Source organism: Amblyomma mixtum, chromosome 8, assembly GCF_055824585.1.
Source record: "Amblyomma mixtum isolate Tamu chromosome 8, ASM5582458v1, whole genome shotgun sequence".
Taxonomy (NCBI): Eukaryota; Metazoa; Arthropoda; class Arachnida; order Ixodida; family Ixodidae; genus Amblyomma; species Amblyomma mixtum.
This window is the reverse complement of record NC_143019.1, coordinates 7,969,128-7,988,076: the sequence shown is the minus strand read 5'-3', so window position 1 is coordinate 7,988,076 and position 18,949 is coordinate 7,969,128. Positions and strand designations below refer to the sequence as shown.

The 18,949-nt window shown below is 50.7% G+C and overlaps 1 protein-coding gene across 2 annotated transcripts in view; it reads right to left on the bottom strand.

Moving 5' to 3' along the window:
- Window positions 1–2,684: 2,684 nt before the first annotated feature.
- The window catches only part of LOC149331251 (ipis-1-like), a 36,891-nt gene continuing 20,626 nt past the window's right edge, over window positions 2,685–18,949 (bottom strand). The window contains exons 2-6 of one of the 2 annotated variants that reach the window (XM_089556423.1): window positions 13,379–13,874; window positions 7,407–7,785; window positions 6,600–6,911; window positions 5,089–5,345; window positions 2,685–3,381 (exon numbers count right to left, since the gene is read on the bottom strand). In XM_089556423.1, the coding sequence (XP_089412549.1) occupies window positions 3,027–3,381; window positions 5,089–5,345; window positions 6,600–6,911; window positions 7,407–7,785; window positions 13,379–13,686 (1,611 nt within the window). In that variant the 5' untranslated portion in view covers window positions 13,687–13,874 and the 3' untranslated portion in view covers window positions 2,685–3,026. Of the gene's footprint in view, window positions 3,382–5,088; window positions 5,346–6,599; window positions 6,912–7,406; window positions 7,786–13,378; window positions 13,897–18,949 lie in introns of those variants that run through there. The other variant, XM_089556424.1, reaches the window with a different exon arrangement.

Below are 18,949 nucleotides of genomic sequence, written 5' to 3'. Positions count from 1 at the left end.
TGACCTTGAGATTTGATTTGAACAGTGGGTCAGTGGGTACCACATCAACAATGACCTTCAGTGCCTCACAAGGTCAAACCGAACTTAACTGCGTGGTGGTATGGCCCAAGCTATGGTAGTATGGCCACGTGATCCTATGCATGACTATGACCATGGATACCTGACCTTTGACCTTGACATTTGATTTGAGACAGTGGGCACCACATCGACAATGACCTTCAATGCCTTACAAGGTCAAACCGAACTTAACTGCGTGGTGGTATGGCCCAAGCTATGGTAGTATGACCATGTGAGCATGTGACTATGACCATTGGGTACCTGACCTTGACATTTGATTTGAAACAGTGGAGACCATGCTTAACGGAGCTTTCGTTCGTATAACTAGGCTGAAGCCACGTTGAACCTTAGCCATTTTTTATTTACAAAACAGTATCTTATGGCAGATAACTTGCCAACAGTGCTGTAACTGTCTCTTCCTTGCAACTGCAATGAGCAGCAGGTAGCACTAAAGTTTTAATGTAATTACAACACCCTATTTTCTTCTAAGCTGAACCATTCAAGCTGCCCATGGTGTAAAGCAATGTTATGGGCGCATTTTAACTGTAAATAAAAGGGCTACGAGGTTTCTGTGCGCAAGTGTTGGCAACAATATGCAAATATGGCTACTTTGCGCATGATTAGTTGAGATGAGCTATTATGTCATTCTCAATAAGATCTCTTCTTTCGTGAGAGCTTTTGCTGAAAATGGTTGTTGGGAGCATTTATAGAATCATCACATCGACAGGGGGCATGCTAAGGACTATGCCATGTCTTGCAGAAAGAGCGGGCCTCCTTTGCGTGATCATCATGCACAAATCGTCACAATGAACCCTTATCTACTGTGCTTGTTGCTAGGCCTTCTTTTGCGCATATATCTTTTTGACTAGACGACACTGTAGAATAAGTGGTTTTGGATGTGATCAGTCTTTTGAAACATGATGTGACATAACTGCACTTTAGCATATTATTAGTACCATTTTAAGTGACTCGTACATGAAGCTTATGCTTCTTTATGGGCAACCAGAAAAACTTGCAGCACTGGTTGGCTGCAATGCTCTTAATTAAATGGCACACGTTTGCCATAGTATTGCTCTTTGCAGAAATTTGCCATTGAGCTTTTGAAGACTTTAAACTGCTACTGCATCTTATTATGGCAGTTTGTTTTCTCATATCTCCAAAGGTATCTAGAGAAGTCAACTGGCACAGAGCCGAAGCAGTCGCACGGCGCTGCTTCACACGGGGCGAAGCGATGGCGACGGCTATTGTGTGGTGCGGACTGTGATCTTTTTTCGAAGGGATTTGATTGCTTCCGCGGTGTTCTGTTGACTACAATGTCATCTTAACAGAGCTGTATTAACTTCATGTAGCAGTACAAGTTTGGCAATAGAGTTGAATGGCATTCGGTTTGACAGCATTGTAACACTGCCGTTACAATGTCGGCATGGAGCCATAGCCTGTTTGGCTACCGATGGAGTGTCTCCTGGTATTTTACAGATAAACCCTGTTCATGTGATCGACGGCAACAGTGCTGCAACTATGCAGTTTGAGGGCCTGAACGTTTCGAAAGCTAGCACTTAAGCATCTTGTGAACCTTAAAGAGGGGGGGGGGAGAAGCGCTCAACTTCTCGGTAGCAGCAGCCTTATGTGCAAAGAAAGCAACAGCCAGCAGAAGAAAACGACGATGTATTTGTTCCTGACAAGCACCTAAAAGTTAACCGTTCGTACAAGATTCCAAAACTACATTGCCAAACATGTTACACATCTTGCTGGCACCACCTCTACCTGCAGCAACTGTCGGTGCCATGGGCCCGTTCTGCTCGAAGCCTGTATGCGGGTTCTCTTCCAGTGAATGCCGCGAGCACCCCTCAACCGCCCATCGACCTAAATGTTTGAACGGCATTAGTGACACCACCAGAACCTCATAAACACTGGCTGTCCCATTCCTTGGTCGGCTCAGCTTATGCTGGTCCACCACGCGTGGGATATCACAGGCAGCGTTGGGCATCTGAATTAAGAAGGCCATCCTTCATGGCAGAAACCCAAGTTTCTTCTCTGACACTAACGCCTCTCGTGCGTATAGTCCGTACGGTACTATATAATGGTCGCCGTCCCTAATTATTTAGTATTGCTTGTCATTGTCCTCGTCATCTTTCATTAGACTATGAAGTTATAGGTGCTATAAGACTTTCGATCAATCAATCAATGTCAGTTTTTATTTAAACCGAAACAAAGTAACATGTACATGACCGCGAAAGCAAAACACGGACTTCAGTGACAGTGCTTGGCAGTTGAAAGCATCCGAAAGTATATTATAAGACAAGAACGCAATGCAGCTCTGGTATAAAGTGGACATTGCCAGGTTCATCGCAGTGTATGGTTGGCCAACTTATATGTCTCACCGTGTGGCTTGCTTACTTAAGTGTGTGCTCTTGAGAGAAAATTAGGCACTGCGAACAGTGCAGGATTGTGCGACCAATAATTTATCAAAACAGGTGACCGGTAAACCAAATGTATCCATTTCCTTTCCACTGCTGTCCTCTTCAGTCAGGCTGCAATAAGTTAGCTGTTTAAAAAAAGCATCTAAATGTGGCTTCGCAAAAGTGCTTCATACACAATGGCGAGGATAATTGCATGCTGTGCTCTGTGCACGCCATGGGACGTTATCACTGCAAAGTGGCGTGCTCAGTTTTTCGTTGCCATAAACAGGACACTCACACACCGCATGCGACCCTCTAAGTCACAAAGAACTACTTGAGATGCTTGTATCGAAAAAATTTCTGAAAATTTTTGTTTCCTCAGCCACCCCTGATCTTAGAAATTTGAGAGTCAGAAGCCACCCCATCATGTGCATTTAATTTCTTTTCATTCTAATCATAAACAAACCAGCCTCGCAGCATGTTTGGCTGAAATATATTGTGCGTTGTATTTAATGGCATAGGGTAACGAATAAAGCGTGTTACCGCCCTTTATGAATTTGCCTCCCCCTTTCATAGCTTGGGTGGGGTGAGCTTCTTGACTGACCCCAGCAGGAGGACGATGTCGGGCCTGCGTTTAAGTACGAGTAGCATGAATGGCCGGTCGACCATGAACTGTGCTGAGGACGGCTCGTCGGTGCCGCTCTCTATGTCAGCGAAGGACCAGTCAAGCGGCAGCGGCGACTCCACGCTGCTGCTGGCCGTGGTGCTTGGTGGTGACACCACTGCCGAGACTGCCCCTATGCTGGACCGCCTAGTGGCTGCTGCACGGTCGTCTTCGCTCTGACTGGCCCCCTTGCGGTTGATGTGCAACACGGCCACGTGACGAACGGAAGACAGGTGCACGCCCTCCGCCTTGCTCAGGTACCTGTGTACGCACACATCATCATAAGCCATGCTTCTGGGGACCAAGAGACCCTTCCTGTGCCAGCAGCAGCCACGACATCTGAGCAGACATTCTGACGTCACCACTTGGCTAGGGCCTCTGCTGACCACGCCAACAACGCTCATTCATACCGGCGGTGTTTTGCAACAGGCAAGAGCCGATCGGTGCTGTCGAGAGTCATGTGATCAGTTGTTTGTTAGTGCAAACGGGATAGAGGTACTTTTCTTTTTCCGCCGCTGCCACGAATGTTTAGTTTTAGCTTACTGCAGAGGTGCTTGCTCCCTTACATGAACGGCACCATGGTAACGACATGGTTTGCACCTACATTCTTCTCTTTGTGTAAAATCCATCGTTCTGAGACGGCAGGTTCTAGCATGTCAAGCCTTGCCCAAGCCACTTTGCTTCTCTCAACTTCAGCTGGGACATCGTTTAAGAAATACTGTTTCCCTTCCCGTGCAATATTAACGTGTGACCATATTGTATTTCAACATGCCCAACAGTTCAGAACTTTTGGACCGTTCATTGTCCTCTGGGGTGAATGAGAGAGCGGAAGAGTTATTACGAAGAACTTCTCCCCAGCTCTCCCTTCACCATAGTTCACAGAACAATAAAGGGGGAAAGGAGTATATTCACAACAAATACCATGCAACCACTGGCCCAACAAGCCCCATCTCTTCAATTTCATGAAAATTCACCATTTCAAGTCCTGCACAGAACGTGACCATGCGAATCACATGAAGGAACAAGCAACATCCTCAAGTGGCTCAGTGGCTATGGTGCTCGGCTGCTGACCCGAAAGACGCGGGTTCGATCCCGGCCGCGGCGGCTGAATTTCTTTGGAGGAGAAATTCGAGGCCCGTGTACTGTGCAATGTCAGTGCACGTTAAAGAACCCCAGGTGGTCGAAATTTCCGGAGCCCTCCACTACGGCGTCTCTCATAGCCTTAGTCGCTTTGGGACGTTAAACCCCATAAACCAACCATCAAGGGCTCCTAATCTGTCTCCACCTGGATAATAATCTCGATATCAGGGAGATGGAGATGCTATATCTGAGTAACGACAAACGACGCTGATGCACTTTACCCGGAAGAAATTCGCCTGTGACGGTATCAGTATAATACGAATTTACATGGAACTGTCGTGAATCATTAGTGACTGATGCACTTCTCACAGCTGGAAATGATTTAGGAGTGCGGCATTCGACAACCTGGTTGCATCAACAACCATCACCATCGTTATCATGTACAGCAGGCACAAAAAAAATGCCATTAATATTCCTGGGAAGGAATCTAGTCGTCACGAGTCCTAGCTGATTGTGAGCATCCATTTTGAAGATCTGCCCACCCACACATTTCTAAACTCGGATGAATTGGGTAGCGAAGTCACTATATTGGGACTGCCCAAAGGAAACAACAGAGATGCAGTCACCGATGTAGTAATAAATCATGACCCGAAACAACCACATATCCCTGCTGACCAGTTAGAATGTTACCCTCTTTGGCCGGGAAGTGTGGGCTTTCTGTAATGTGCACTGTTTACTCATGGGGAGGGGGGCATTGAATGTCGTTTCGTTTCTTACGGATTGCGAGCACATGAAGGTCGGTGGACGTGGCGCTTTCTCTTTCGCTCCATCTGGCTCCTCACGTAGAGGTTTAGTGTAGGCTTAGTCCAGGAAGGCATCAAGGCGCACCTGAACCGGGCCTCGTCGGTGAAGAGAACTCCGAGCCCCAGGGCACGCAGGACGGGTGAGAGATCGGTGACGCGGCGTAGCCTGAGCCTCGGCATGCACACGGTGACCCCCTGGCGTTCCTCCAGCATGGCCACGCAGTGCAGCAGCCGCGCCGCCGTGGCGCGCTTCTCCAGCGACGCCAGCCCGTCCACGCGCACGGGCAGCAGGATCACCAGCGACACGTCGCGGTTCTCGTACGGCAGCTCCAGCGCCGTCACCTGAGCGTCGGCACGCGTGGAATAAACCAGCGTTTCTAGCACCTGTCGTGCAGGGCTGGCGGGGCGGCATAAAGATACGGTAGTCGCAGCCTTTCAACTCTCAGCGATGCGAACCTCTTCTCAAAGGTGCGCTAAAAGAGGATTCTGAGCTCTTCTTTTTACTGCAGGAGCTCGATCTACCCGTCCATGCATTCTTAGAAACATCGAATTGTGGTCCTGTGCGGCCGATTTCACTATTGAATCGAATGAAACGTCCCGGCTCCCGCCTATTTCTTTGTTAGCTCACCTTCCAAGTATATAGGCGGAATCAACCAACGCGAGGAGTGTCTTTCAGCCAGTCGCATGGCGGCTTGCCATTCTGCCGTCGGCGGAGTGATACGTAAAGCAGAGTTTCCTGGGCCTAGTTTGCGGCTATGTTCTCTGCGACTTCACAGAAACCCAAAAAGAAAAAAAGCGAAGCCGCCACGCGACTAGCTTAAAGGCACTCCACGCGTTGGTTGACTACTACTGTCGAAGGCGAGTTCAAAAAAAGGCAGGAGCCGCGGCGTTTAATTCGATTTTTAAGGGAAATAGGCCACACAGGACAATAATTCAATAAAAGGGATAAATTACTCATTGACATCCACCCAAGCGCAGCCATACGGCTACAAAGGAAAGCTATACAGCTTTCTCAGAAACTTCGCAGTTAAAGAAAAATTCGTCCTGGTCCGGGGTTCGAACCCGGCACGACCGCTTGACCGGAGCAGTCGCTCTACCAACTGAGCTGACCGGGACGGCAAGCTTATGGTCGGGCGAGAGCGAATTGATCAATAACTCGAAGTGGGAACAGTGCTGGTCAGATGTTTAGGGGAATCCCCCAAGGTGGAGTAGATTTGTAAAAGGGAGTGATTACTCACTGACATCCACCCAAGCGCAGCCATACTCCCTTTTGCAAATTACTCCAGGAATGTTTCTAGGAATGCTCGGAGCGTGTAGATGGATTTCCCGTGGTAAAGAGACGCGCTCAGAATCCTCTTTAGTACACCTTTAAACAACACAGCACGCTGACGTGAAAGGGGCCTCTGCTCTGCTTCCTCGGAAAGGCGACTTATTACGTTTTAGAGCCACTATACGGGTTCCGTCGACCATAGTTGCAGATCTTTGAACTTTTTCTGCCTCAGATGATCCAAGCTGATATATTCGTACCCAGTAAAATAAATACTATAGCGGCAGGCATGCAGGCGGGCAGTCGAAGAGAAGTGGGGCAGCGCCAACCTCCAGTTCCGAGCAGCGGAACATGCGGAAGGAGCCCTTCTGGCGCATCATGCGTATGGTGATGGCGGCCTCGGGCGTCTCGTGGAAGTCTCCCCAGGCCGGCTGGAAGGAGTGGCGCCACGTGCCTTCCAGCCGGATGGAGGACAGCAGCACCAGCAGGCTCCTCTCGTCCACCGAGCCGGGAGGGAAGATCTCCTGGCCGGCCTTGAACGAGAAGGAGGAGACCGCCCGTGCCATGGCATCCATCGACAGGCGGCACTGCTCGGCGCTGTGCGCGAAGTCGCGCCGGTCCAGCATGTACGACAGCCGGTCCTGCGGGGCGGTGGCGGAAGTTTGAGCGTGCCGCATAGCTCCCACGGGGCATGCGCAGAAACCTCTAGGCGGCTTTGCGCAAGCAGGGCTGCTCCAAGAGCCCGCCAGAGCCGTACGTGAGAGTACCCTCGGTCCCTCACAGTGCTAATATCTGAAACCCTCAAATGAGAAGTGAGGAAGCATAATGGTTATTTCAGTATTCTGTTTGCCGATCAAAAAGTGAGTGCTGGTTTTTCTTTCAATGCAGTCAAGCTAAGGGTCCTTTAACCTCTTAGATTGCCACTCGGTTGAAGCGCAAGGACAACCGGAAGCGTCTTCTTGGGTGCTCGTAGTTTGCAGTCCAAAGCACTAAAGTGCGCTACCTTCATTTGAGAAACCTTAAAGGAGGCAGGCGCTATGGTATAAATATTCGAGGGTACCGGACTGCAACCGTATGCATGTCTTTGCGCACAATCTGCACTACGGGACAACACGTGGCCTCGCATGATGCAGTACCTGCAGCTGGAGGTATGAGGTGGTGAGCTGGACGCTGTGGTCGTAGAAGAGCGCCATGAAGCAGGTGTATGAGAAGCGGTGCACGCGCAGCTTGGGTCTTCGGAAGGGCGCGAACAGCGCATGCGCGTGGCGGTCGAAGGCGCGGGCCATGCGCAGCGGGGCCCAGTGCACGTGCAGTGCGCGGCCCAGGGCTTCGGCGGCGGCGCTGCGGGACTCGCAGCCGTGCAGCAGCATCACCAGCGAGCTGGCCACCATGAACGGGGAGAGGAGCACGTTGCGCGTGTCGCCGCCCTCGCGCAGCTTGCGGCACACGTCCACGGCCAGCTGGAGCAGGCAGCCGCTCATCTCGGGCACCATGCTGAACGACGGCTCGCGGAGCCTGCGGCCGCGGATTTCGGACGCTGATAAGAATATTCAGCTTAACAGGCCATGCCCGTGCCTTTCACTTCGTAAGGGAGGCTAAGCACACTGCACTGTGCAACTGCTGTTCGCCGAAATGTGGATTGTATTGAAAAGAATCGTCTCGGATAACTAAAGCGAATACAACACGTGTTTTAAGATAGCTGCTTTTGCCTGACTGCCTCCTCTCCTTTTGATAGATTGCAGGAATCGAAAATGAGTACTTCGTTGTAGGAAATGACCACTTCTGTAGGAGGCAAACTTCTCAGTAACAATTGTAAGTAGCCCTTTAAATAATCTACTTATGAAGGGCTAAAATCTGCTTCGAACGCAACAGTAATAAAAGGGAAGAAAAGTGCTGCAGGGTTTAATCGCCACTTCCTACACGACTCTAACCTCTAAAAAGCCCTGTTCACGTAGCTCTCCGTAGGCTCCATAGTCTAAACAACTAGTGACGTCACTGTGTTTGGACCACTCAGCACTACGCGTTGCAGTGATGTCATACACGACGTCCCTGCTTGCTGATCCACTAAACGAGGTCTATTACGCCAGCGCCGCTGCCGCAGAACCAGAAAACTTGCCCTTGATAGCTGCGCTATAAAACACAGAAGTGTAGCAGAAAAGAAGCAAGAGGCAATCGCATCCTGGCGTAATTACACAAGAAATAGACATGGTCTGTTTTGGTAACACCACGGATTCAAAGAAAGGGAACCAGAGTTGACGGTGAGAAGATAAAGAAATTTTAAAAACTTGTTCGGCCGGGGCTGGCTCGGGAAAAGGCTGATTGATTTATGGGGGAGCTTTTCTGGTACCAGTGGGCGTAACTTGATATTATAATGGCGCGAGTGTTCCGCTATATTGTACTCTTGAATGATGAACACCTACGAGTTTATTCCCACCACAGTTACCACGCTTAGGAGCAGACACTGTCCACCAGCAGACCTTCGAAAGTTCGTATACACAAGCGTTATCTCTCAATACCTCGTTGCTCAAAAATGTGGTATCGACGGTGAGCGGAATCCCGCCATAGGGCGCCCAGGAGGCGTGTGTGCCCCACCGGGCAGCCACACTCAGGCTGCACACGCTGGGGTAGTCCACAGGCATCCAGCATCTTCCACAGCCCCTAGAATACGAGGCGGGTGCTTCGGGGCCTCCGCGACCAATTGGTACGAGAATCCACTCTGATATATCAATTCTAATATGTCTCCATTCCTTCGAGATCACTGGGGGAAGACGATGCTGATGAGCTCCGGTGATTGCCACCGAAATATCACGGCCCGACGGGGACGTCCTGCGGAGCGTCGCCAGCTCAGCCGAACCCAAGGCCCACCGGTGAAAATGCATTTCTAGCTAAGAGCTCAGCACTCTCAGTAAAATCTAACTTAGTGTGCCCAACGGTAAAAAAGTTGGCAGTGTCTTAGCTCTGCTATGCCAGGATATACGTAGCGTAAACAGTGACGTCACGTGGCTCTGCACCGGTGGCAGCAGTGGCAGCTGCGAGCGCGCGCGGCGACTGTTCGCAGTGACGTCACTCGCTCCTTGAGCATACGCAGTATGGTCAACGGAGGGGGCACGCGAAACGACGAGACTGTGGCCAATGTAGCTCACGCTACAAAATTTATGCCGCTCCGACATACTAAGCCAGCACCTCCTTAATACGAGGCGGATGCGCTAACCGCTGGACCACCGCTGCAATGTTATGAGTCAGCTCAAATATGCCTTAATTTCTTCGCGATCACAAGCCATCTAAATCTGAGCACGGCGGGACACCCCCGGTGTAGGCGCTCCCCCCTTTCCAAATCGGCTTCCCCCATTACGATTACTCAGTGGAACTGTCGGGGGCTCCGGTTCCGTTCCAAGCGGGCCGACCTCCGACTTTTCCTTTCAACCTTTGAGCATTTGCCAGCCGTGGTTGCCCTCCAAGAGCCAGGGAAAGGCGCCGCACTAACAAATTATACGACGTTCCAGCAGGACCCCTCGTCTTGTCTGTTAGTCCATAGAAATTATACAGCCAACCAGGTCGACTTAGACATACAACTTGAATACTCCTATGTAATGGTGACCCTCCTCCCACTGCGCAAGCAGGATGCACCGCTACACATACTCAATGTATACTGCAATCCGAAATTGCCGAATGTATCATTCGCGGACCTCTTTAGCCGCGCGCTGAGAGTTGCGGGTCGGGACCCCCTCCTGATTGTGGGCGATTTCAACGCTCCCGCTCGGATGTGGGGTTACTGTAGTGAAGAGAAGCGGGGACGCAAGTTGGCGGAGCTTGCGTCAACGCTGGGCCTCACTCTTCACACTGACCCCCTCCATCCAACTCGTATAGGCAACTCCGTGACTAGGAATACATGTCCGGACTTGACCTTCACCCGCAACATTCAGTATGCAGACTGGGTCAACACCGAGGAAACCCTCGGCAGCGACCACTGCCTCCTGAACACAATGATTAGGACCCATCCTTTCGCACGACCAACAACGCAAGCCCGACTCCCAGATTGGACCAAGTTCAGGCAAAATTATAACACTACCACACCCATACATGAGCAAGGCTACCAGTCTTGGTCACAACATTTGGTCTCTTGCCTTCGCTTCTCCGAAACTCAAATTGAACTCTCAGAGGCGGTCTCGGATGTGGACAACCACCTGCTCCACCTCTGGGAGGCCCGGCATTGCCTCGTCCGTCGGTGGCGCCGGCAAAAGCACAACCGAAAACTTAAAGTTCGCATCGCCGAGCTCACTCAACGAGCGGCTGAGTATGCGGCCCAACTCGCCGACTCCAACTGGGTGGCCCGATGCAATACGGCCGCGCGGCAAATGTCCAGCCGGAACACGTGGCGGCTCTTTCGCGCCCTAATTGACCCAACGCAAACACGCATGGAAACTCAAAAACACCTCCAAAGAGCAATACACAGCTTTCAGGGCAACACAACTCAATTGGCGCACAAGCTCCGGGACCAGTACTTGTGCACCACACAGGACCCCCGCGGGCCGGCGTACTCTTATGCAGGTTCTGAGAACGTTGAGCTGGATCAACCGTTCCAGCTCCACGACCTGAGGGCGGCCCTGGCAAAAATGAAACGCGGCACCGCTCCGGGTCGGGACAAAATTACAGTCAAATTGTTAGCCAACCTCCCCGACCTGGCATACCTGTCTTTATTGAATTACATTAACTCAATCTGGCTTGGGGAAGTGCCACTCCCCATCGAGTGGAAGACCGCCCTAGTCACCTTCATTCCTAAAGCTGGCAAGGCCATCAACACGGACAACCTCCGCCCCATCTCTCTGACTTCCTGTGTGGGCAAACTCATGGAGACGATGGTACGTGACAGGTTGTCCGAGTTCATGGAATCCAAACACCTTTTCGCAGACACCATGTTCGGGTTTCGCCCACAAAGATCTGCACAGGATGTCCTGCCACAACTAAATAGGGATGTCCTCGACCCCGTCGAATGCCCTCACAATGACAAGGTCGTACTCGCCTTGGATTTGAAGGGTGCATTCGACAACGTTACCCACGAGATCATTCTCACCCACCTCTCTCAAACTAACTGCGGCAAAAACGCCTTTCAATACATTCGGCAATTTTTAACCGACAGACAATCTTACATTCGAGTCCAGGATAAAGAACATGGCCCTTTTCATTTAGGAACCAGGGGTACACCCCAGGGCGCGGTGCTGTCTCCCCTGTTGTTCAATTTGGCTATGATGCGCCTACCGGCCCAGCTGGGCGCTGTCGCCGGTGTGCAGCATGCGCTGTACGCCGATGACATAACCCTGTGGGCTACACAGGGTTCCCTTGGAGACATTGAGGCCAACCTGCAGGAGGCGGCGACCATAGTGGACCGTTATGCTCGCCGCTGCGGCCTCCAATGCTCCACCCAAAAGTCTGAATTTGTGCACATACGCCCCTCACCAAAGTGCACAGCCAAAATTTCATTGTCTCCTGAGACAGGTCCAATTCCTGAAAATATCGAAGTCCGGGTACTGGGGCTCTTCATACATCAAAACAGACGGTCACAAACAACATTGGCCAAACTCCGTCAGGTGGGGGACCAGGTGGGCCGCTTGGTCCGCCGGGTTTCTAACAAGCGCGGGGGGCTACGATGTAAGGACGCCTTGCGGCTGGCGCATGCATTTGTAACCAGTCGAATTCTATATTCGACTCCATACCTCCACCTGCGGAAGCAAGACGAGGATTCACTCGAAGTCATCCTCCGCAAAATTATTAAGCGAGCTCTGGGCCTCCCCGTGAACACCTCCAACAAGCGCCTCCTGGGGCTGGGCATGGTGAACACATTTCGGGAGCTCCGGGAAGCCCACTTGACCAACCAATACACACGTCTCTCAAAGACATCGTCGGGTCGCCGCCTGCTTGCCCGACTGCACATCCAACACACCACTCTTATGGAAGAGCGCGTACGTATTCCATCCCAGTGGAGATGCGCCCTCCACGTGCGCCCTCTTCCCGCGAACATGAACCGTGAAGACCATAATGGCCGGCGCCTGGCGCGGGCGGAAGCCCTGGCCCGCCACTATGGATCGAAACCCGGCGTATTCTACGTGGATGCCTCCGGCCCCCACCACGGGCGATGGTACACGGCCGCAGTCGTCCACCAATCCAAAACAGTGAACGGCCTTACTTTCCGAGCCCGTGACATAACACACGCGGAGGAGGTCGCCATTGCGTTGGCTGCATCTGATTCCAATTCAAAAACAATTATTTCCGACTCGCGAGGGGCATGTCGGAACGTCGAGCAGGGCTGGGTACCATATCTAGCCTACCGCATTCTCCAAAACGGCGTCTACACCGGGGACCCCGCGCACCGGCGTATCGTTTGGGCTCCTGCTCACATGGGCCTTGAGGGAAATGAGGCAGCTGACGCCGCCGCCCGCGCGCTCTCTCACCGGACATTCCCCTCCGACCCCGACGATCAGGAACTCGAATTCACTCCCGCTTACTCCTTTAAAGACATTGTTTTACATTATCAATCTGGCCATGGTCTTTATCCCCGCCCGTGTAAAGGTCTCTCAAAGGCGGAGGAGCGGCTTTTGCTTCGCCTGTATACCAATACTTTGCTGTGCCCGGCAGCTCTCAAACACTTCGACCCTTCTTTCTCGGGCAGCTGTCCGCACTGTGCGGAGAAGTCTTCGGACATTTACCACATGGTGTGGGCCTGCCCCTCCAACCCTGCTATCCCCCCTCACCCCAACCAAACCTGGGAGGACTGGGAGGCGACCCTGCTCGGCTGCTCTGACCTGCAGGCCCAACGGGCCTTGGTCGCGCGAGCCCGGGCGGCGGCCGACGCCACTGGGGTCCCGAACTAGGGACCTCCACCTAGTACTTGTAAGGGCTGGCCCCCTCTGGGTCAGCTCATGCAATACCTCCAGTAGTGCATGTGTATATAAATGTTTTCCACCACCACCACAAGCCATCTAGCTGGGCTGTTCGCGTTACTATCTGGTAACCGCCCAGCGATACTATAACTCACTTTTGCAACCGACATTCAAGACACTCGTTTGCGCACGCCTAACGGTTAACTGTAGTCGTTAACATATGCTCGCTTTACCTCTTGGTGTCGGCGTCCATCTCGGAGCTGTCCAGTTCTGAGGAGAGGTCATCGTCCGAGCGGCCCAGGAAGCCGACGCGATCCACCCGGGACACCTGCGTGCCTACCGACGTCACCGATGTCGTGGATGTGGAGACGCTGGAACGATTCGGCGACGGGAAGCCACCGCTGCCGCGGGTCGAGGCGGAGGCGTGTCGCGAACGCCGCCGGTGCCGGTGCCGAGACGACTGCTGCGGGACGTACTCCTCGCCCGAGTCCGAAGAGTCGCCGTCCATCGTGGGGCTGGACAGGGAGCCACGGCCACGCATCTTGACTGCTTCTGGCTTGACGGCGGGAGCTTCGCTCTTCGGCAGGTCCGGGCTGGTGGCGAGATAGGGTTCTTCTTCCTCTTCGTTCTCTCCTCACGTGCGGTACGTGCGCTTGCCTCAGCGCCTCAGCCCATTTCGCTTCGTCTGGGCCACGTTCGCCTCGAGGCCTCCTCTGGTTCCTGCACCACCTGCGTCAGGCGCCGATCTTTAACAGCCGCCGCGGCATGATGTCGTTCGCACAAAGGCGCCATACCATTTTCCACCCACGCCTAGAAACCCTCCGCCTAAATCCTAAATCGGCGTTTCTACCCCCCACGACATAAGCAAGTTTCCTTGGCAGACTCTTACCGCCTGAGACGCGACCAAACAATCACATTCGCCAATCTGCACCTCCTGCACCGCATTCAGCCAACACGATACGCAGATACGTGACCGGAAACGGGCAAAGTGGCTGAGGGAACAAACGCTGGTTAATGACATCCTAGTCGAAATCAAGAGGAAGAAATGGGCTTGGGCAGGGCATGTGATTCGAATGAAAGATAACCGCTGGTCTTTAAGGGTACTAGAGTAGATTCCAAGAGAAGGCAAACGTAGCAGGGGGCGGCAGAAAGTTAGGTGGGCGGAGGAGATTAATAAGTACCGCATCTGGCAAAGGACAGGGTTAATCAGAGAGACATGGGAGAGGCCTTTGCCCTGCAGTGGATGTAGTCAGACTGATGATGATGATGTCACTGGTGTGGGGATATTCACACACATTACATGAACATGCCCAGCTACACCCAGCCACATAAAATCGGCCATCGCAGCGCTGGAGCAGTGGGAGGTGACACTGACCAGCGGCACCCTGGGAGGACAGAGCTAAACTACATCACTGGCTGTACACCTTGTAAATAACCACTTCGACTTGTTCCGATTGGTATTTTTGACATTCACCCATGCCGTTTCTTGGTCATTTCAATCTGGTGGGGCCGGTGAGGTATTAAAAACATATACAGAGTGATTTTTTAGCCATTACAGATTTTTATTTTTAAAAACTTTGAGATGTCACCGCGGTCTGTTGAGCTAGGCTGTACAACCAGACCTACAATATGTTCGTTATATGGATCTATATCATGACTACAAGTTAACTCAAGTTAGCTTAAAAAACTTTTTTTTTATTTTAGGGGGCATGAGGTGATATTGCGAAATTGATGACCGTCACCATGTAAGGTGAGTCCTCTTTTTTTATTTTTCTAAGCCAGTAATGTGCCTTGAAATGTCAAAAATACACATTTGAAAGCTTGTTTAGTCAATTTTCCCGCGTTATCTAATCATTGCATGGCGTCTCTGTGCGTGATATCGACGTCGAAATCAATCAAAATTTTGCAAATCGTAACATACAGCTAGTTCTCCTGTATCTGATGCATAAGAAGAGCGAGAAACGCCCTTTTCATTAATCCGCAATACAGGAAAGCGAACTGAACACGCTTTGCATATTTCTGACGTTCGATATTTCGAACATCAAAGAAAATTTCAAAACAGGGGTCAGCTTGGATGGCGACGGCCATAAATTCTGCAATATAACCTTGCCCCCTAAAATCAACAGTAAATGTATTCTGCCGCGGCAATCATACCGGTTCCGCTGATCCCTTACGCGGATATTACAAACCGTTTACGCCTCCGCAGGAGGGTACTCCCGGGACCCGCCAAGGGTCTCGACAGAACTGAGGAGCGTCACCTTAGACGGCTCCGAACCGGGTATTTCTTAAATCCCGCCGTACTAAAACACGTGGACCCGACATTCACGGGCAGGTACAAATTCTGCGGGCAGTATGCTGACCTATACCACATGGTGTGGGCCTGCCAGTACAATACACATATAGCAGTTATAAGTCTGCCAACTCGGGAGGGCTGGGAGGCGGCCCTGTCCAGCTCGGACCTAGAGGCCCAGCGGGCCCTGGTACAGAGAGCATGGGCAGCGGCGGCGGCCACTGGCGTCCCGGAAAAGGGACTGCCACCGAGGTCAACGACCATCCACGCCTCCCTCTCCCAATTCAGTACAGTGTCACAATAAATGTTTTATCCTCCTCCTTCAGTAGTTAATTTTATTTAATTATTCATCTAAATACTGATCTATATAAATAATGTGAGCCTTGCTGAACTGTCACAATCCAGCTCGACAGGCCGCACCGACGTATCGGAGCTCTTAAAATACAAATCTGTAAAGATTAAAAAAAAATCACCCTGTATATAAGAGCACTTCGCCGCCAAGGCTGCTCCGACTATCAGATATGTGGTGCCGATCCTGATAAAATGGATGCATATAGGCCCTGTTTACGAGCTACCAAACCGCCCTATTGCCTCGATCGCAGACTCCCGTATTCATGGCAATGCTGCAGAGCTCCGCGAAGTGCATTCCTCCACACTCTGCGCTGTCTGCGGCCCACAAGGTGAGAATGAGGGATCTTTCTACGATGGGAAGCCATCTCTGTGCATGCATGTCCAACTTGGTCATGCTGCAGTCAATATGAATTTCCATCGCCAAAAGCACCCTATTGCTGCGCATATGATTTGAAGCTTTCTTGCTCTTGCATCTGGAAACGTCAGGAATTGACCCGAGGTTTACCCTCGTGGTAATGCGGATTTAGCCTACAGCTTCGGTGGTTCAAACTCCAATGCCAGTCGGATTGTTTAATAACTCTGTCTTGGGGTGCCTTTTTTATAGATATACTGTCGGGGTATCCGGGTTATATAACAAGTCCCGAAGAAAGATGGGCAGAGAAGGAAGAGGGGGGAGTTGTGACGTCACGAGAGTCATCTTTTATTCGACCCAATAAGCGTGGTGCGTTGTGAAGGTGTCCTGCGTTCTGTCACTTCATTGTCCCGATTGATCATGGCCAGTTGAACCTATTGTGTTATGACGACAACGACGCCGAGGCCGCATTAACAAGAAATGTTACCTCAGCTGCTGTCGATGCAAGAAAGAAATAGACCGTTTAAACACGCGTTTGGCTCATTACAGAGAACAAACTGACGATAACAAATCAACCAACATCACTAATTGGTTGGGCTGGTTCTTATATCACTAGGAACTACAGGGTCAACACACTTACTATTGGTCACGATCCGTGACAGGGACGTGTAACACTGTTTCCTCTCTTTTCTGCTCGAACTAACTAAATGCATAAAACAAGCCGTAGAGAGTCATGAAGTCTCAACATAACGGTACCAAGCCCATAGTATCTCTCATAAAGTCAGCTATCAAATGAGCTTTTCTTTTTCGCTAAAAGTTTGTTATCACTGTCATCATTTCTCCGCAGCAGTAAGAAGAAGAAAAAAAGCGACTGTTCAAAGAGGTGAAGAAGAAGAAGAAGAAGCCTTTTTTTTACCATCATTGGCCACGATATCAAATGCCACAATTTACCTTAACGCAGAAACTTTTAACCCCGATTGGTGTTGATCTCAGTTCTTTGCAGTGGGTTGACGACACGCCGGCAGCAGTGAAAAATGGAACGTCCGTTCGTGTAAAAGCAGGCAGTGTGAGGTGTCAATGACGCGACTGCGGTGCAGGATTCCCAGTTTAAATTTATACCTATGCAGATGTGGGTGGTCACCGACAAACCTATGTGACTCATTCGCGGACGTTGAATCTGTGGATCATTTCCTTCTTTACTGTCCAAAGTACGCACTTCAGAGAAAGATTTACTTGGAGGTCCCTCTCTCCAGGTTAGGGCTCCCGTTATCTCTGCCAGTGTTGTTATCGTTCGGAGCGAGCGCCAAAGGATTTGCCTTGGGCTCAATTTGTGGGAATGTCCATGATTAGATAATTGCAACTGGTAGGTTGATTTGCTAACTTTTTTAAAAGTCTTGGAGTTTTTTTTTGTTTTTTTGTTGTTATTATTATTATTCTCGCCAAAATGTTCTTTGTTATTTCACTGCATATATTCTTCTGTCGTTTTTCATGAATACATTTTTCAAAATTCACGTTGGGTCCGATATTTTGTCGTAATCCTATGGAAATTTCCTTATTTATACCACTATACCTTGGCCAATCCCCCCACGTGGGTATGTGCCATTATAAAGAGGTGTAGAAGAAGAAGAAGAAGTTGCCGTTCGCTGAACCCGGTCTGATTCCCCGATTAATCTGTTGCTGCACTCATCGGATATTCGAACTCAACCTGCCTCATTGCGAACTTTGAATCCACCGTTCCAAGCAGGGAAGCGTCATCGAAGAACGACTGTGGTTAGGTAAGCATTTGTAGGCCACAGTGTTTCCGGCTACTTGTCCATATACTCTCCTCTCCTTGCTAGTGGATTCCAGATTCCAAACGATGTCTTTCCGCCGTTAAAAGAAGGAAGAAAAGCACGACAGCTTTCAAGCTTTCGGGTATTCTGTATCTTGATGACATATATTTGTTAAACGTAGATTAGCTTACAGGTTTCAGTTCGTGATTAGAGCACGCACCAGACGTCCTTTGGGAGATACAGCCATGCGCTTCGGCGGCAGGACAGGAGAGGTGAGCGAGAACTTCGACTTCATCGCACAGAAAATTCAAGTTACGACTAACGGATTTTCTAACATAATGAGATACCTTGGTCCGATCGTATCATCCGATAACATGGTTTGAGTTTAAGCTGTCTCTTTTGGGTTCAGGGATTCGAGCTTGCTGGGCGTTAAAGCGTTGAGCTAATGTAGACGAGGGTGGCTGTGTGCCTAAGGGGCCGAACAGTCGCCAGCTATACGCACGCACTGACCCTGGACTGAAAGCGGCAACAGCACTATAGTGCACCACAACCCTCTCCACATTTTCGCTTAAACGCGTTGGCTGTCATTATAACAAAAAAAAAACAACGCATTAAAAACGAATACGAGATGTCCGTGCCTTTTCAACCTCGAATTTCTTGCGAAGAAATTTTTTCGAGTCATCATCAGCTTGACTGCGCCCACTGCAGGGCACAGGCCTCTCCCATGACTCGCCAATTAACCCCGTCCTTCGCCAGTTGCGGCAACCGTATCGCCGCAAACTTCTTAATCTCATCCGTCCACCTAACTTTCTGCCGTCCCCTGCCACGCTTGCCTCCTCTTGGAATCCACTCCGTTACCCTTAAGGACCAGCGGTTATCTTGCCTTCGCATTACATGCCCTGCCCAAGCCCATTTTTTCCTCTTGATTTCAACTAAGATGTCATTAACCCGCATTTGTTCCCTCACCCACTCCGCCCGCTTTCGATCTCTTAACGTTACACCTATCATTTTCCTTTCCATAGCTCGCTGCGTTGTTCTT